This window comes from Gekko japonicus, unplaced genomic scaffold (assembly GCF_001447785.1).
Source record: "Gekko japonicus isolate JY-2015 unplaced genomic scaffold, Gekko_japonicus_V1.1 scaffold1097, whole genome shotgun sequence".
Classification (NCBI taxonomy): Eukaryota; Metazoa; Chordata; class Lepidosauria; order Squamata; family Gekkonidae; genus Gekko; species Gekko japonicus.
In genome coordinates, this window is record NW_015162513.1 from 238767 (window position 1) to 259502 (window position 20736).

General features: G+C 42.8%; 1 protein-coding gene across 1 annotated transcript in view; it reads left to right on the top strand.

Annotated features, from left to right (window-relative positions):
• CRB1 (crumbs family member 1, photoreceptor morphogenesis associated) overlaps positions 1–20736 on the top strand; it is a 139389-nt gene that overhangs the window by 37752 nt on the left and 80901 nt on the right. The window contains exons 4-5 of the mRNA XM_015406181.1: positions 13–152; positions 2094–2276. Of these exons, the coding sequence (XP_015261667.1) occupies positions 13–152; positions 2094–2276 (323 nt within the window). The remainder of the gene's footprint in view (positions 1–12; positions 153–2093; positions 2277–20736) is intronic.

A 20736-nucleotide genomic window follows, 5' to 3' on the forward strand; every position in this document is an offset into this window, starting at 1 on the left:
CCCCCCCCGCAGATACAGCTGCAACTGTACAGACGGAAGACATATGGGCCTGCACTGTGAAACTCCCATTCCTTTATGCTGGTCACACCCATGCCATAACAACGCTACTTGCGAGGACACAGCAGAGAGCTATTTTTGCCACTGTTTGCCAGGTAAGCTGTTCTTTTTCTCACCCCCTCCCATAACATCTCTGTGTACATATACATTCTGCATCAAGGAAACCCGCATTCTGAACCAAAAGAAACCTGGTTTTGTGACTCTGATAACTAGTTACATGAAACTGATTTTTACAGAGAGCCTCAGTAAGCTCATTCTATTGATGAACATTTATTCTGTTGATGGGATATCAGTGAACTATGCGGGACACTTAATGCTTCAGCCCTGACTACCAGAAATCCTATATAATTCTGCTATGGCTTTGTAGATTTCAAGAAGCATTGCTAATATGCTTTGAAGTCCCTCATCGTAGCCATATGGGATAGAAACTTGCTTAAAAAAACACACACATGAGAACAATATAAATGACTACCACATTCTGAAGCTCTTCTGCACTGGCACGGAATCACTGACTCTACGCAGCCCTGCCCTCACAGTCTCTGCTGGGAACCAAAAAGAAACAATGCTAAAAGGGCAAGATTGCAGATGGCCCTGTTTTTTGCATCAGTGACTGCAGGCTGAAAGACGGTAGCCCTTTTCATAAAGGAAGAAGAGGATAAATAGCAACTGATAGTGGGAGGAGGTGAGATCATGACCACAAGCTGTGCCCCAACCTACATGTGTCCACTGGACTATCTCGAAAGAGCCTACACAAGAAGTGTACAGGTTCAAGACACTCTCGGCATGATCCTAATTGCACACAGCTGTACACAGGTGCTTTCACACACAGTAAATAATGCACTTTCAGTGCACTATGCAACTGGATTTTGCTGTGTAAAATGGCAAAATCCACTTGCAAACAGCTGCTGAACTGACTTCCAAGGAATACACATAGGTTGTGGGTTGCAATTGTGATCCCCCCCCCACATGTGCATCATTTGAAAAGGTTATGTGACTGAACTACAAGCTGCCTTCTGAGTCCATGGACTAGTTTGGATAATAAATCCACCAATCTGTTCCCTATGCATGGTGGGGAGTGAGAGAGGAATGGGAGCATGCCTGCCTTTCTTGACAGTCCCCTGCCCCACCTCCTGAAGGGAGTGGTGTATAACATTTCAATAGGATATATGTGAATGCATTCCAATGCATATATGACCAGTCTGTGCAGCTGATTCCCCAGATTTTTACTGTGGAATTGATTGTGTGATCCGGATATGCATGTACCCTACATAAATGAGGCACCCCAGGGTGATTAATGACTGTCAGTGCTGAAAATGGGGGAGGGGTATTAGGTAGCAGAGAGACAATCCTGCTGCCCACCACACATATGGGGACATATTGACCAATCTGACGCAATGGTTTTGAGGCATCTCTCACTCAAATTTAAATATTTTCTCACTGATTTCACATTCAGAGTATAAGACAAAGCCCTACTAGCACAAAGAGAAATCCACATGCTCTCCCACAGCCTCTCTCACTCCTTTCTGCCTCATCCAGAGCCAGTGTGCTGTAGTTGTTAGAGTGTCAGACTAGATTAGAGTGTCGGACTTGAGTGCAAGACCCAGGTTCGAATCCCCACTCTGCTATCAAAGCTGGCTGGGTGACTTCGGGCCAGTTACACGCCAGCATAACCTGTTTCATAGGGTCGTTGTGAAGATGGAGGACAGGAGAATGACTAGGACAGAGGTTTAACTTGCTGGGTGGCCTTGAGCCAATAACACACTCTCAGCCTAGCCTACCTTACAGGGTTATTGTGAGGATGAAATGGAGGCCAGGAGAACTGTGTACGTCGATCTGGGTCACCAACGTGTAGTATAAATGAAGCAAATAAATCCTTTGTAGCCTGTGAAATATTCTGCAATATTAACTGCCTTGGGTGGAAAATTGTGCTGCTTCCCCAGTTAATATCAGAGGCGCAAATAGGAAACAAATCATGATCAGATGCTCTAAATAGGCCTAAATTACAATAACTGCTCTTGCTGTTGTTGATCCCACAGGTTATACAGGGTTTTTCTGTGAAACTGATGTGAACGAGTGTAGCAGTAATCCATGCCTCCATGGGAGTGTGTGTGTGGAATTATCATGGTCAGACTGGTATGGAAGAATTCCAGAGCTACCCTTGGAGTTCAGCTACTACAGAGCATCGGGTTATGTGTGTGATTGTCAGACCGGATTCACAGGTAACACAGCCTCCCTCTGTGGGCATTGCTCACTTGTGTCGCAGTCTAAAGGGGCCCCCTGGTGGACATATTGTGCAATAAGCATTAAGGGCTATTTTCAACACTGTTGCTTTCATGTGAGGAAACAATGTATACCCTTTTATTTCCAATTTATTTCAGTGGAATATCGGCATCTGCTTAAATTTCTCCCATTGGGACTTAAATGTCATTAGCTTCAGATGGATTGTGCCACAGAAGTACAGCATTACGTGTTTTGAGCGTACTTTTCTATTTTACTGAGTACGTACAGGGAATACGAACAAACTAGTGTGAATGAATGTAGTGTAGCGTTTGCTCCTTTGGAAAGCATACTTGGTTCTCCCCCTCTCCAATTTGGTTTTGAAACAACTCTGACAGGTAGATTAAGCTGAGAGGGAGTGACTGGCCTGAAAGTTTTATGACAAGAGAGAGGATTTAAACCCTGGGTCTCCTAATCCGGCACTTAAAGGGGAAAATCTTGTGTGGCAGAGAGTGGTTTTCAGTATGCTTGAGTTACATTTGTAACTGTTGCAGAGAAAATACTGGGGGGGGGGGAGAAAGCTGAGGTACATTTTAGTCCCTCATAGAGCTCTCTTCGATATTCATGGGATCTGGCTCTTATTCAAATCAAAATATCTGAATTAGAATACTGATCTTGTCATAAACTTGATCACCATGATGCAAACACCCAGAATCACATTCACAGTGAACGAACCAATAATGATAGTAAGGCACCTTTATACATCAGGCATATAATAAAGCTACTATGTACCACCCTAAGCTCTTCCTAAACTTTGTCTGGCAGTGTACAAATATATAATAGGAATGAGGGCAATTGTTGCCCATATTTGACCTCACTTGTTGATCACAGGACCTTCAAAGGGGCTAGCAATGATTTTAAAAAGCCATTGAAAACATTATCGACCAGCAATATTGACATAAAACATAGACAAAATATTTAAACTTTTAGAATAAAGAAGCAAAACAATTCAGCCAGTAAAAGCAGCAAAAGTCAGCACAGCTATAGAACACAATGTAACTTAAGCAGAACATCATACAAATCATTGCACATTTAATTTAAATCAAACACAGCTGAGTTCTGTTGCCCCTTGGCTAACACAGGCGAGTTCTGCCCTTGGCCCTGCCCCCCCCCCAAGGAGGAGGGCAAAGGAGATGACAAACAGGTTCCTGCCAGTACTCATACCCCGCTAGCTGGTGCTCGGATATCTGGCTTCCAGAAACGGCTCCAGCCTACCTGGAAACGGACAAGGACCACCCCTTGCTTGGCCCTAGTGGTGGGGTTGGTGGTGGGGTGGCAGTGGTTTTGGACTCCCATTCTGGACTTTTGCCCAGGGCCCCAGAATTACTAAGACTGCCCCTGTCTAAACAAAATGGTCTTTCTGACCAGTGTCTGGAGGCCAGGAAGGAATGGTGCCAGGTGGCTTTCATGGATGAGGGAACAGTTTTGCACATCTTGTCTTGGGTGGTGATGGCAGATCAGTGGATTTCAAACTTTTTACCTTCAGGGAAGTCTTTCCTGGCAGTTGTCTCCAATGAGCTCCCATATATCCACTACACAGCAGAACCCATGGGTTTGCACAGGATTCTGGGGACCAGGCCTGTTCAGTTTCACAGTTGCTTGGTGTGGAAATGCAATATGCAAATTTCTCCAGTGGCCGTGCCTTGCAAACTAAGATTAGCAGTGATTGGCAAGCTCTCTTGTCCATCTTCACTGATCTTTTTATCGAGGATCTCTTAATATGCCCTTACAAATTCCCTGGAACTCAGATAAAAAGCCACTTTCCTATGTAAGTTTTTTGGTGAACACTGTGGGCATAAATTAGGATTCCTTATAGGTCTAGGGTTGCCAGACCCCCTGGTGAAGGCAGCGGTCCCCCGGTGCCAGGCCCTACCTCCCTGCCACCAATCAGCTGGCCAGCAGGTGGATCTTTCCCCCCCCCCCCAAAAAAGGAAAGTCCTCCCAGGTGCAATGATGTATCTATGTGCATCCCACATGTCCCAGAAGTGCCACTATCCCATCTGGGATGTTGGGAGGCGACACTCTAGTATTTGGGCAAAAACTCTATGAAGTCAAATTTACCATTGGTTTCCCCCCCCCCCCAAAAAAAATATAAGAGTGCTGCCCCGGCATCCTGGAAGTGAAGCATCACTTCCGGGTCACATGCACAGTGATGTAGACATGTCACTGTAGACTGGATGAGCCCGCGTGCTGCTCCCGGTAAGTCCCCTCCCCATCCCCTCCCGGTTGCCAGGAGGGACCTGGCAACCCTATATAGGTCTCATATTCTGAAAATGCTGGTGTGCTGGGCACATGCTTCCTCTACCATTTCTTACCTTTTCTGATTCTTTATTGAGCAAGGGAGTACATTTGTAAATATTGTACATGGAGGATAAATATCACAGGAGTGTCTTGCCTTCCTTGTCTAAATTCCCACTCAAATTCCATATCACTATGTAAAAGACACCATGATCTATAGCAGTGACACCATAAAAAGACACTATGATCTAGAGCGACAAAACACCTTAATTCTGGTAACACTACTCTTTTGTTCTTTCAGGCAGACACCATTTAATGTCACCCCACCAACAACAGATTAATGAAGCCCAAGGCTGATTATTGAGCGTGCTATAATTCATTTGACAGTGAAGGTGTCCCCATTGCTTCATAAAAAGCCAAATCCCTCCTCCAGCAATGTCAGGACATTCAGGAGTTTATTTCTAAATGGTTCTTCTGGGGTCAGTCACTGGGGTACATGTACCATGCCCAATGGATGGGCCAATCCTGATCTCTCAGTGGCCAAATGTGGTATGAGTGATGGCACACCCAATGTTGGTTGAGTTATGAGCTGGTTGAGTTGTAAATTCATTCAGTCCAGATGTGCTCGACACAGAGGAATTTCAGACAGGCAATATATTCCAGTTCAGGAACGGTTCCCAAATGGTTTCTGGTCTAACATTTCAAAGAGAACCGTTTTAGAACCGTTTCCTTACCGGAATATATTTGTACTTTCACACACAAACGCTTCTGTCCCGTTCAGGAAACGGGGCTGAACCGTTTTACCTGTAAACCACTTCCAAGTAGTCTTCAGTTTCTTCTCCTGGATCCGAAATGCTTTTTCCTGCTGTTTTTCGCCCGTGTGGGTGATCTCTGACTTTTTAAACGTTCGCTTTATAGCGCTATAGCGTTATAACACAACAGCAAAACAGCGTTATAGCAACCCCATTGGAATGCCTGGAGTGCTGTGTTATAGCGCTATAGCGCTCTAAAGTGAATGTTTAAAAAAAAAGCCGGAGATCGCCCGCTCGGGCGAAAAACGGCAGGAAAAAGCGGGGAAAAGCAGTGCAGTCTGAAATGGCAAACCGCTTCAGATCCAGCCGGTAGGAGAAAGCCATGTATGAAATGGCAGCCCTATACCAGTTTACTCCACGACGGATCAAAAACGGCTTCAAACTGACTTTAAAAGGGTAATGTGAAATTCCTCATATTCTTATCTCATCAATTTAGTTGTGTGAATTGGCCTCATTGGAAGATTATTGCATGAAAAACCGGACACTTAGGCCTCAAACCCTGATTGTGTTACACTCTTGGAAACACCCAGCTAGTCTTAAAGAACAAAGTTTATTGAAGATGTGCACATCAAATATATTGAGTGCAATGCACTCATTTAGGAGGTGACTTACAGGAATATCATATGACTCAGCCTGCTGCCAACTGACTTGTTAAAATTGCGTAACTCAGCCAGAAGGTTTTGGGCACTGTCAGCAATGGATAAGGACTATCAGACAGGAAATTTGTTTCTAAAACCAGTCTCGAACTTGGGACAGGGCTGTTGGGCTTAAGTCTTTAGTTGGATCAGGAGGGAATGGTAGCATGATAATAGGTTCAAATTCTTGGCCCATCACTACCCAAAGAAGGTAAGACGTTTTTGTTAGAGAGTTTCCTGGGCAAGGATTACAGTGATCTTGAATGAAAGAATCTTTGCAAATTACAGTGAGTTGGCAAAATGAGCTATGTTGGAGACTCCGTGGTACTTATTGCCTGTTGATAATGGAATTGTGCTGCACAGTATTTGTAAAGGACTTTGTCAGCCAGGTTTCTCCTTGCTCTGTGATTTCTCTTGGCACCATGAATCAGTAGACTTGGGGACGGGGTGATTACAATGTCTCGTTGCAAATGTTAACATACAACAACAGCCATTCAGTCAAAAACACTTCAAGAAAATAGCTTGGGGCAACAATAAAACAATAAAATTTGCTGCCAAAAGTAAGAAGGCTAGGCATTGGGGAACAGCTGTGGGGGTGTCCACAAGTAAGGCACCACTGTAGGGAAGATCTGATCGCTTGCGATCCCCTAGTGGTTCTGCTGAAGATCTTGATGGGCAGAATGTATGTGAGTAAGTGGTCAAATAATTAGTTACTGAAGGCCACCCAGTGAGTTCCATAGACTTGGACTGCAGAGAACTAGGTCCATATCTTGGAACACACATGAAGCTGCCCTATACTGATGGACCATCGGTCCATCAAGATCAGTATTTTCTACTCAGGCTGGCAGCGGCTCTCCAGGGTCTCAGGCAGAGGTTTTTCACATCACCTACTGCCTGGTCCTCTTAAATGGAGATGCCGGGGATTGAACCCAGGATCTTCCAAATGCCAAGCACAGGCTCTTCCATTGAGCCACCATTCCTCTGAATCTTCATTTGAATGTGGTGTTACACTGACAGTTAATCATCATTCATTCTGATCTACTTCTCAGGGCTCATGTGCAAGAGCAACAATTATTTTGCTTAATGGAATTATCAGGATCATGAGGAAAAGACTAGCTGAAACAAGGATACAACTCTATTGCAGAGGCTGCAAGCATCTGGAGTAGGGACAAGACGTTTTCTGCTCCCAGTTGCCATCTCCTTTCATCCACAGAGACTGACAAAGTTCCTGGAGGGTTATGCTGGAGGAGAACCCAACAGACTGATATTGATGGCTGGTGGTGAACATTGGTTTCCACCGCCTGACACTCCAGCAGCCACGGGCATTTTCTGTACCAACCGCCTGATTTAGTGTGTGTGTCCCTGAGGGACCCTAAAGGAAAAATGGAGGACTGGTTTTCTTTTCCTATGCAGAATGCTGAAATAGACAGTTCTGTAGAAATGTTCCTTTCTGCCCTGACAGTGCTGAAGGCCAACACTGAGGTCACTGACAAAATGGAAGGCTCTCAGCTACACCATCCACTTAAGACGAACAGGACAAAATTCAAGTCCAGTAGCACCTTCACGGTCTTGACCTGGCCAGCCCAGGCTACCCCAGTCTCATCAGATCTTGGAAGCTAAGCAGGGTCAGCCCTGGCCATTATTTGGATGGGAGACCTCCAAGGAATACTAAGGCGGAGGCAGGCAGTGACAAAGCCACCTCTGAACGTCTGTGGCCTTGAAAACCTGACAAGGTTGCCATAAGTCAGCTGTGACTTGGCAGCACTTTCCACCACCAGCGTCCTCAAGACCAACAACATTTTCCGGGGTGTTAGCTGTCATGAGTAAAAGCTCACTTAATGAGATACTCAGAAATCTTGTTCTGCTGCTACTGACTAACGCATCTACGCACTTGGCCCCTCCAGAGAAGGGGTGATTCCCACATGTATGTGCACATCGCTTGATTTCTAAATCTTAATGACTCACAATAGAGCTGACACCATTGAAAAGCACCGCGTTTGAGGTGGTCTCTTTTAGGCAGGTGATCAGAAATGGCTAAGTCACTTATCCCAGGGATCCTACAGCCATTGAGAGGTGAATAATCAATCAGACAGGCAGCAGTAATACACTCTGCCTCTGTCGAGCATCACAGAACAGCCTCAGGACCATGCAAGCACTTGGCTGGCTGTAAAAGGCCCCCCCCCATTTTTTTTAAAGAGGACAATTAGCACTTTAAAGCACTTTTCCCTCTCTCAGAAATGCTCTGATCTTGAAAGAGCATTTGGAAAAGCTCAAAAGAGATCTTAGGATTTATCTTTTTGGCAATGCTTTTTCTTAACCTTTCTTTAATCCGTCAAATCCCTAATATAAAAAAACTGTCCACTCTGTTATCGGCTTCCATATACAACGGCCTGAATATATTTTAGGGCCTCTTTTCTCTCCTTCTGCTGTTGATTTTCATGGGATTTGTTTAATTTAGGAGAAATTCTGACAAAGTGTTCTGTTTGAATCATGTACAATCATCGCTTATCTCAGACAGCAGAGGGGAATATCTGGAACAGGAGATGAAGTGACAGCTATGTGTATATCTTTACAAAGAATTTACAAAGAAAAAACTAAATTCTGGCCTCCCTATTTATTGCCCTCTTTATTGCTCACATGCCATGATATATTCAGGGCTGTGTGTATGCTGCAGCTGCACAGAAATGCCGCGAGGCATTAGCTAATACTAGGGTTGTCAGCCCCATCAATGGAGGTGAGAGTCCCCTGTTGCTAGACCCACCCCCTGCTGCCAATCAGCTGGCCATTGGGGGGGGGGACTCACATGGAAAGAGAGGGAGGCCCAGGCTACATCGTCAGTGATATGGTGACATTGCTTCTGATGTGCACTGGAAGTGACGCCATCACATCAGCAACATCTGGGTGATGCTCTGATATTTGAGCAAAAACTCTATGCTAGAAGCCATTTTTACCATAGAGTTTTCGTCCATATACCAGAATGAACATAAGAACATAAGAGAAGCCAATGTTGGATCAGGCCAATGGCCCATCCAGTCCAACACACTGTCAAACAGTGGCCAAAAATACCAGGTGCCATCAGGAGGTCCACTAGTGGGGCCAGGACACTAGAAACCGTCCCACTGTTGCCCCCCCCAATACCAAGAATACAGAACATCATTTGCCCCAGACCGAGAGTTTCTAATGTCTGGAACAAATGCTTTGTGTCTTTTACTGAAAACAAACAGATATATACTTTTGTGTATATGATGAATAGCAAGGATGAGACGCTCAATAAATTCAAATACTACGTGGCCACGATTAAAAACAAGTTTGGCCAAGCTCTAAGTTATGACACATGTCTCAAAGCAAAGGGGACTGCTCCAAAGTACACTGGGAAGTCCACTAATCACAATGAGAAGTTCCTAGACACTGTATAGTGATCTTGTTGGCCCACTAGTGCCACCCTGTGGTGGGAAGAAATACTTTGTGACTTTTATTGAAAACAAAAGAAAATATACTTTTGTGTATATGATGAAGGGCAAGGATGAGATGTTCAATAAATTCAAATGCTATGTGGCCACGATTAAAAACAAGTTTGGCCAAGCACTCCAAAGCTTACACACTGATGTGGGTGGAGAATACTACAATGCAGAATTTAAAAGATTTGTGGAACTTGAAGGGATTGAACACAAAGTGTCTATCCCACACTCGCCTCAACAACCACGGCATCACAGCATGATGATGTCACTTCCAGTATACATCGGAAGTAACAGCCACATCAATGGCAAAGGTGCCTGGGCCTCCCTCCATCTCCTGGTAAGTCCCCCCATCACCTGCTGGTTGCCAGGAGGAACCTAGCAACCCTAGCTAATAAATGGAGAGGCATTAGCCACAGCAGACAGCTTCCTGAGTAGTGAGGATTTATTTTTTTAAAAGCAAAGTCCTCCTACTTATGTCTGTAGAGATCTACTTGAAAATGTTTGAGTGATGCCTCCTAAAAACTTCAGGAACTTTTGTAGTAAGAAAGATTTTTGGTGGTCAGGGTTGTGCTTCAGCATCCTGCATAGCTCCTTGCTCGTATCTAGCAAAATCCAGAACATAGAAAGCAAACTAATAAAAAAGGTAGAGTTAGGCATCATAAAAGATAATGTACAGGTTTCAGAAATTCAGCTTCCTTCAGCACAGACTGCATGAGTATGAAGTGGGTCACTTTGATATAACTTTAGCACATATTGCTTAGAATGCCTTGCTCTTATGGACCCCTCCAGCTCCTGAATGTGTTTTTACTTTCATTGTATATGTGGCTCTGGAAGCAACTAAATGTTAGAATGGGCCTCGCCGCTCGCCAGGATCTTCGCTCCATCGCTCTGCCCTCGCTCCGTCAACTACCAGCAGCCTCTCGCCACGCTGCGCCTGCTCATCCTCGGCTACCCGCCGCAGCCTCGCCTCGCCGCGCCTTGCCACAAGCCTCACAGCACGCCTCGCTGCGTTTCCGCGCCTCGTCTCGCCCGCACAGCAAGCGCATCACTCGCCTCGCACCGCCTCACATCGTTGTGCACCGCCTGGAATCGTCCCGCCACACCACGCTTGTTCTCCCGGCCAGACTAGCTCCACGCTACTTCGCCTGGATACCTCGCCTCACAGCCAACCTCGCCCAGCTTCATCAGCCAAACAGAGCGGTCAAGCGGACAAGCGAAAATGTCAGAGCCAAACACCTCATCCGCGTCATCAGCCCCCGTCGCCGCCGTCCCTGCGGGAACCTCTCATGAGGGCATTGCCTCTTTTGACCTGAGCCACCCGGAGCGCTGGACAACGTGGGTAATGATTCTGAAGAACTATCTCGCCTGCTTACAGGTCACTGATGCAGGAATGAAAAGGTCCCATCTCATCCACATTTGTGGGATGGATACCCTCATCCTCTTGCAGAACTTGATATCGCCCAAGGAGGTAGAGGAAGAGAGCTTCGATAATCTCATCAAGGCCCTCACGGATCATCTAGCCCCGAAGCCCACCAAGTTCGTGGCACGCATGGACTTTTGCGCAAGGGTCCAGGCCCCAGAGGAGAAAGCCACCGACTTTCGAGCCCAAATTCCCCAGTACTAATGTGTTAATGTAAAACACTATACCACACAGGCTTCAGAATATCTCCTGCAAATTCAAATACAGTTTTGATTTTATTTTCAGACTTATATTTGGTACAGGAAATACCAGTAACATTATTTATTCCATATATGCCTCTATTTTGTAGTAATTCAGATCTTTGAATCACAAATATGTGTATGTATATCACACATACATAGCTACTCCTCCTGACTTTTTACTATCATAAACTTGAAAAATGTTACCATGTTTCTTATTTTTTATAAAAATTTCTGAAAGCTTTGGTGATATATAGTAGAATTAAGTTTTCTCATTTATGAATTTACGAAATATTTTATTTTATGTTTTACTTTTAACATGTTGCTACAGAAAGGAGACACAATTAAAATAAAGGAGTAAAGTTAAGAGAAAAACTGAATTAAACAACTTTAATTAACAAGTTATCACATATTAATTTTCCTTTCCTACACACTGTGTCTTCTTTCATGTTTTTCTAGCCTTTTTTCTTTGTTTTTATGAATTAAAAATAATTCAACAGCACTGTCTTCATTTTATATCCAACCCTTACAATTCCTTTATGAGGTGACCATAGTTCTCTCTTCTTGATAATGTTCTTAAAGCTATATGTTTTTAGAGCTATATGTCTGAAAATACCTGGATCTTTGTGCACTAAATTTCAGTATTCTAAATTGTTACATTCAATAGCTTTTTAAAAAAGATTAAACCATCTCTAAGTTTCTAAACAGCAATGTCTGCTTTACAATTATCATTAATTCTAAATAATTTTGATTAATTCTGACAGTTTTTTGAAGTTGCCCATCAAATTCTCCCTTCCTATTTTCTTCAGGACTTATGCTGAAATTTAGGGTGTGGTAGGGTTGCCAAATACCTTTTGTTCTGCGGCGGGGGGCTCCCGGACGGCGTCTTGAGCGCGCGCTCATAGAGTTTTCCCCTCAGATGGCTGTGGCCCCACCCCCAGCATGCCCGGCGTCAGCACGTCACATCCGGCTGACGTGTCGGGCCTCCAAAGCAGGGGGAAATCCGCCCCCCGGGGGGAATTGGCAGCCTTAGGGTGTGGGTTGTTCTTTTTTTGTTTGTTAGTTTTGTGATAACACTATCTACTCTCATATCTGCCCTCATATATTCTTCTTGAGTCCCTTTGTCTGCTGTTATCTCTATTTTTTAAATTTGCAATTGATTTTTAACCATTTTTTCACAGCCTGCCTCAATTTGCTTTTTCATTGATTGGCTAGTTTGACTTAGATCAAAAGAACTGTGGACAGACCTGTGCTCATGCAACAGCTGTTTCCCCTTCCTGTAACCCCCCCCCCAAGTACTCATTAATTTAGCAATCATCACCTATATCCTCAGGATTACAATGCCTATTACTAGAAACAAGTAAGGGACTGAGAGATTTGCGGGCCACTGCTGGGCCCAGTGGGGCTCTTGGGCTGTGTGACTGCCACTTGCCCCAGTGCGGCTCTCCAGCGCAGCTACTGCCACTTCTGGGCCCAGTGGCAGCCGTGCAGCCTGAGAGCCCTGTTGGGCCTGGCAGCAGCCACGCAGCCCAACTCCTGGGTTCTGCCACTGCTTCACGGCATGACCTGTGTGGTTCCCAGGCTGTGCAGCCACTGCTGGACCTAGTGTGGCTCCCGGACTCCTTCAACCGCCTTTATTTTGGTGGGAATTTAAACCTCCTATGCATTTCTTTAAACATTTCAATTTTTTCTGCACACCTAGGAGTTCCCCGAGTGTGCAGAAACATCTGTTTAGCCTCTGTGTGACCCTGATCCACGGAGTTTGATCTAGGGAATGAATGCAAACATGGATGCAATCAGTTCCACCCAATATCCATAACCTGATAAGCACCAACAAGAGGCCTGCAGGATTTGACTTGCCACGTAAAGTATGGAAGACGGCTAATAGAATATGAACAGGCTTTGGCAGTTGTGCAGACCTGTTGTTTAAATGGGGCAAAATTCAAATCACATGGCAACTTTTGCAGTAGTGACCTTTACATTCTTCCATGTTTTCCTGTGGGACGAGGGTTTGTTGTTTGTGACTCCAGTTGCAAAAACAATAAAGACAATAAATAAATGGGGCAAAATGCGATTGTGGTGGAGCTTGCCAAACTATTTCCCATCTTTAGAGCGTTGTGCTTTCCAGGGAGATGTGCTGGAGCTCTTTGTACTCTCCCCACATGTGACTGAGTGGATTGAAAATTTTGATATTAGTATTTAGTGGGATTGCCCGATTTGTCTGCATAACCGTTGTTATCTACTTGGTTACGCATTTTATATTCTTATATGCTTCCTGTGTGTAACTCTGCCATACGATAAATGAATAAATCTATCCTAAGAATACTTCTCAGGAAGTCCTGCTGATCTCAGTAAAAAAGGCAATTGACTTGACTTAGTAGAAAATACCATAACGATTATGTTGGGCACTTTCTCACAAGGCTAACTATGGGTTTTGAAAGTAATATTTTATGTAAACAATTGTTTTGTTCTGCGATATAAATATTGGTGATGATTTCTCTAATCTTGATTACATTAAGACGGTATTTTTACAAGAAAATTGGGAGGTGATTACTTATCACTTTCTAATTATCTCTACGCACAGTGAACTCTATCATTCCTGTAAAGCAGACCTTGAGTTTGACTGATTCTATACATTTTCTTTATGTTTGTCAATGTCACAGTAACACAGATTAGGAACCAGTCTGCAGCCACTTCCATAAGGATTTCATAATGCCCGTGGCACAGATGATGTCACCTTAAAAAAACAACAGCATTCCAGACATCTACTATTAAGAGGTTCAGAAATGTCTGTAACAATTACAAACTTGGTTTTGAAAGGTATTTCAGATTTTTATGGAGGGTGAGAAATGTGTTTTCACCTCTTTGAACTGTCGGGTTTCTGGGCTGTACAAAATGGTTGACGTTTTTCTTTAAGAAATAATTGCACCTGAGATGAGAAATGGAATGCCAGGCCTTAACATGGTGTATAAATTAAATGAGCTGATTTAACAGGCTGGCCTGGGGTAGAATTCAGTGCTCCCATGCAAGAGGCGTGGGTTTGATGCCTGGATGTGACCTCTCAGTTAAGGGGTCAGGCTAGGTGGGAAGTACTAAGGAATCACCATACACAGACTTGGGGGGAAGGGAGCATTTAGCATTGATAATTCTCAAACTGTCCAGTCTGTGAAAGTGAAGCAACGTCATTCTCCACAGGAAATCCAGCATGGGTCATTGTGGGTCTTTACTCAGATAGCTAGAAAATAAGGAAAGGCTGGGGAGGCTAAATACCCTCAGGACTCTTTCACATACACCCTTAATTATACTCGCGCATCCAAGGGGGTGCTTGAACAATGCGCATAATGCTCTCAACTGCAAAACTGTATTCAGCTTCATACATGTATTTCTATTAACGCCATTTCCCCCTCTTTTTCATACTCATCATTGGTCACTGCGCAATATTAAATCTTGCCATTTTTAACAGATGAAAACAATGTAAAGGAGGCTAAAAACAGAGTATATCTATATTCTAGATTAAAATATTAGCCTTCTTTCTGAGCAGGACTATTTTACAGAAAACACAGAATCATGTTAACAGATTGATCAGAGATTATGAGAATAAGGGCTGTTTTACCGATTATGATTTGAATGCCATATTTGCTGGAACTCAAATACAAAGATTAAATGTTTTGCCTTTATATGATTATGGATGCAGTTCTGCAGAAGCATAGAAAAAGCACAGAATGTACCATTAGCTGCAGAACCCAACTTTCTGACAATCTCAGTTTTTTCTTTCCCCTCCAAAAAATGTCCTGATCCTTATGACTGCAAAGAGTTTGTTTGAGCTTGGGTCTTTCTTTCTTTCTTTCTTTCTTTCTTTCTTTTCTTTCTTTCTTTCTTTCTTTCTTTCTTTCTTTCTTTCTTTCTTTCTTTTCTTTCTTTCTGTCTGACATTTATTTTTATTATATATTGCTGGAAACCATGTAAGTTTATCAATCAGATATTGGAAAGTTGTTTGCTGAAGATCATATGCCGGCAAAAATAACATAAGAAATGGCCTTTAGTTCCGTGAAAGTTTTGTATGACTATTTATTTTTTCATAATGACTCAGCATTTGTTTAAGTCTAATAATCAGTGCTAGCTTAAATGTACTGCAACTCTGGCATCCATTTACTGAATGAATACTGGAACCTACTATGTATCCTCGCTTGAAGCATACCTGCTACATGAATGAAATTTCCAATAACAGGTTGCACATCTAAATTAGCAGGCCTGTGGGGGGCAGCTGGGGGAACAAAAGTCCTGTGGTCCATCAGCTGGAGGGTTCCTGAAGCCAGCATCATGCTGCACCATCATTTAGTTTACTCCTATTGCAGTACTGCACTGCAGCCACTGGGGCACAGGGAAGGCAGAGCACATTAAATATCAAAACTGCAAAGTTTACTACAAGGAGGCAAACACTTGCATATCCTGCTAAACCCATAAACCAAGCCAGCACTGGAGCAAGGCAAGATCAGGCAGCACAACTCATGGTTGCTACATTCACTGCCAGGCTGCAGCCTCCTAGCAAGGCTGCAGCCTAGCAGTCTGTTTCCCTCTTCTTTTCCTTCCACCCAGATTCATAGTTTTGTCTGCTCAGCCAGTTCTTCCCTGTTAGTGTGTTGTAGAAAATAAAGCAACCTTTCCTCTTTTCTTAATTTATCTTTTCTACTCTTTTATCTTCATTTTGCTCTCTTCATTTCTCTCCACCACCACCCTTTCTAATCCACCCTTTATTTCTCAGTCATGGTCGCACCTTTCTCATCCCAGGTTGGCAACCTAGAATGCACTTAATAGTAGTGTAGCAGCAAAGCCTTGTTAATAATATGAACAGAAGCTGGGGAGTGAATATTTCTCCATGATCTATCAAAGTGGTAAAATGATGTTTCCCCACCCCCCTTATATGGGATGTTAATCTGTTTTAGCAGTTACTCATGTGGAACAGAATTTAGAATTTAGGGCTTTTCCACATGGGTTTTTTTCATTGGTTCTGGCCCCATATTGCTTCAGGTTATCCCCTAATTTCCACATACATTTTTGTGCTTTTAGTTTTCAATTCTGTAGTGTATCAAGTCCTGACAAGTCCTTTGTTTTTTCTGCCGGCTCTTTTGATACTACTTTTACCTTGAATGGTTTTCTGGAAGCCAATTTTGGGTTGGCTTTTTCCTAGTGCATGTTTATATCAGTTTTCTTTGTCCCACCCATCTCCATCCCACTTTTCAATGACTGGACTGCTGTCATCATTAAACCACTGCCTCAATTCTTTTTTAAAAACGGCCCTGAAATATCAATATAACATTGTAGTGATGCAATAATCATTTAAGCAGGTAATAATAGTTTAAGCAGGTTCCCAGCTTGCTTGCTTTAAATTCTTTGTTTATCCCGGTTTGGTTTTGTTTTTTCTGCCGGCTCTTTTGATACTACTTTTATCTTGATGGTTTTCTGGAAGCCAATTTTGAGTTGGCTTTTTCCTAGTGCATAATGTTTATATCAGTTTTCTTTGTCCCACCCATCTCCATCCCACTTTTCAATGATTGGACTGCTGTCATCATTAAACCACTGCCTCTCCCCTCAGGATGAATATTTCAAATCTTTTTAAAAAATACCCCTGAAATATCAATATAACATTGCAGTGATGTAATGATAATTTAAGCAGGTAATAATAGTTTAAGCAGGTTCCCAGTTTGCTTTCTTTTTTTTTTTTTTTAAAGGAAGTCTCTATCCCCCTCCCTCATGGAGATATGTCTTTTTCCTTATATCTCTGCAATGGAAGGGTTAGAGACTTACTTTTTTGAAAAAAAGTTGGGAATTCAGAGAACTTGCTTAAACTATCATTACAACACTACTGCATTATATTGATTTTTTTTTGTTGTTGTTGTTCAGTCGCATAGTCGAGTCCGATATTGATATTTTAGGGTCTTTTAAAACAAAATAAGGGGATGCTGTGACACCACCAATAACAACACCAATGATGACAGCATCCTCCCTTGAAAGCCATCATTATTTAAGCCACATGTGGAAGAAAATAAACTGACTCCTCAACTGTAAAAATGCATGGGGGGGGGGGGCAAACTTTCAGAACAACCCGGCCCAAACTGATTCCAGTGTTGGATCGACTGCCAAGAAAATCAGGAGTAATTTGAGCATGTGGAAAATGTCTTAATTACATTTTAAACACTGTTTGGGCAGTGAGTGGTTGTTGTATTGGTGGGACATCTAATATCCCTTTGTAAATGCTACTTTGTTACTATAGACATTAAGCTTCATGTTATAAGACAAATGACACAATCTTTTTAGAAAGTATTTCATCTAAATCAATCCCAGTGACCCCAGTGCTTCTCATCCAGCACTGCTGCATAATCAATTTGCCTCTGCTATTGTGCTAGGAAAAGTTTAAGGTACAACACTAGAATTAAACAGATTCCATAGTGATTTACTTACTAAAAATTTATTGTGATGAAAGTACAGCCCACTTCATCAGATGTAAGAAGTGTGTCCTATATTGGTACACGTGCATATGCACATACAAATATAAAACTGCAAATTAGACATATGGTTTGGATAAGGGACATACAAGAGGAGGCCCAAGTAAAATCTTTGTCTGGGGGCCCATGGTGACTCTCAGCAGCCCTGTAAATGTAATTTAGGGTCCTGCTAGGCTTCACAAATAATTTAGACTAGCAACATTTTGTAGGAGAAACATAGGTGAATGGTTCCACATCCCAAACCATTCCTTGAACCGGCTTCAGGCTTTGCAGCCCTTCATATACAAGCTGTTTGTATTTCTGGCAACACTAATAAATTCAGAGGAGATATGGGGCACACGCTTCCCCACCCCCAATGAAAGCACATAAATTTGAATATTATATGTATGGGCTAGTAGACATAAGCATATACATTTTGGATACTGCTTCTTTATAGATATGTGCCACACATTCTTTTTGTCAACTGTACTCTTAGCCCCGTGCTCTTCTTTCAGCTGCCCCATTAAAACTATCATTTTCTACCTTGCTGACTCTTTGATTTTATCATAACATGGTCTGACAATGAGGCTATGCAAACTCCATTGCTTTTCCATATTATATGGAAACACTGGCATTTTAGCAATATAGGAAATTCTCACAAACCACTGAACTGTTTTCCCCAGCTGCTCTCTCCTTGGGCAAGAGTTTAAAGGCAGGAACAGTTTTGCACAGTGGCTGTCCATGCCCAACTTAATTAGGATGAACAAGAAACAGCCAACAAGTGACAAGATACACAATCCATTTCGCAGCAGATTATATGCTGCCCAAGAACTCTTCTCTGTAACTATCGCATCGAGGAAAAGCAAACATGCTTTTAAAACCCTTAAGTATTTGCGAGGAGTGAAAACAAATTTGTGTTTCCAAATCCCAGCACAAGATTTTCCTTGATCCAATGCTTCTGCCTATTTGAAAGTCAGTGAACCTGGACAATTTATTTCAAGCAACTGAATGACACTGATACGTCCCTATTCAAGAATAAATTCATACCTACCTTCATTTTGTGGATGAGATGGTAATGTGAATTTTGTTCCAGATAATAGTTCTGCATGTAGAATGGCTACGGACAAGGAGGAGTCAATTTCTTTTGTCATTTGTTTTTTGCCCAACTAACTCTTTAAAGACAACAGAGTTCTATAAGCGGACCTCCTTTTTTTTTTGCTCACTTCATGCTCTTATATCTCTGACAATTCAGTGGTGCTTACTTCTGTGTAAACATCCATAGACTTGGGCTTTAAGGCTGCTGTACTGGAATAATTTTGACCCCCTTACATAGTTGTAAGTATTTCTGAAGTAATGCATATGAATCATTGTGAATATTCTAAACGTGCAATAAATACTAACTTTTAAAATCATTGTATTATTTACAATCCAATTCATGTGCTGCCACTTCAAGTGGATTGGGGCCAGTTTGGTGTAGTGGTTAAGTGTGCAGACTCTAATCTGGGAGAACCGGGTTTGATTCCCCACTCCTCCACTTACAGCTGCTGGATGACCTTGGGCAAGCTGTAGTTCTGTCAAGAGCTGTACTTGAAAGAGCAGTTCTTGAAAGAGCTCTCTCAGCCCCACGTACCTCACACGGTATCTGTTGTGGGGAGGGAAAGGGAAAGGAGTTTGTAAGCTGCTCTGAGTGAAGGGCGGGGTATAAATCCAATCTCTTCTTCTTCTGATTCTGATTCTCATCAGGAAATGTATATATGCCTGTATGTGCTGTCAAATCACAACCAACTTACGGTGACCCAAACAAGGGGCTTTCGAGGCAAGTGAGAAGCAGAGGTGGTTTCCATTGCCTCCTGCTGCACAGTCATCCAAGCACTGATCCTGCTTAGCTTCCAAGATCTGACGAGACTCAGTTGTACCATACCATTCCACATCCCTATCTGGAAATATGACCCCTTATGTTCCAGTGGTTAACAGTTGCTAGTATTCTAGCCTGCTCAGAAATCATTCATTCATTCTGAACTAGCTGCATGCCACCAGTCCCACATGTGTGTCAATGAACTACACTTTGTCATAGACACACTGCAAATTCAACATGAACATGATAGCCAGGAAAACTTACCTTGACTGATTCTCTTGATTACATTTGAGGCAGGCCACTGATCAGATTGCCATGATGGTGTTGTTAAACCTCTGACTGCTTTGCATCTGTGCAGTAGCCACCTGTTGTACAGGGGCAGGTTGTTGCCATTTGGAACTGGTTTTGCCTAGCCAAAGAATGAAAATTTCTTAATTGACAATTGAGACACACCCTTTGAATCATGGGCCCATTACATACACACAACTTACTGCAGATTTTTAGAGCAGTAAGCCTTTAATTTTGACTTTTGTGACGTGTTGGGGTGGCATCCAAAGTTTTTTTAAAAAATTATGCAATTGCCCTATCACCACTACGCAGTAGCGTCCAGCAAGCGCCTTCCATTTAAATTCTTGTGGTTTAGGTTTTACATATACATTTTAGTGTTAGTGCATTGAATGAAAGGGAACAGAAAGGCACACAGGCAAAGTGGGAAACCTGATGTTGAAATGGAACAAACTTTTTTTTGAAATTGACAAGCAGCTGCAAATATGCATTTCAGTGTTAGTGCATTGAATGAAAGGGAACAGAAAGGCACACAGGCAAAGGGGGAAACCTGATGTTGAAATGGAGCAAACTTTTTCTTCTGAAACTGACAAGCAGCTGCAAAACCCTGGTTTCCATATTGGTGAGCACTAGTGAATTCTCTGCTATGTTATCAGCCACTGAAAAATGGGAGAGTCATACGATCTCAGAATATGCAGGAACATGTTGAGTGTACATAATGCATAGCAGAACCCACTGGCATTGCAAGCTGTGATCGTTGGCAATGTGTGTATGCATGCGCATCTGTGCAAAGTCAGTTGCAACTCCACCACACTTTGCACAGGGCTGCAATTTGTATGGGGGAGAAGTTCTCTGTCAGAAGCTCTGGAGAGCTTTTTTAGTCTTATCCCACCAAATTGAAAAATGTTGGTGGGGGGTATTTTTGCCAACACCCTAGCACATCTACATAGTAACACTAATTTCCTGCCCTTCCTTGCA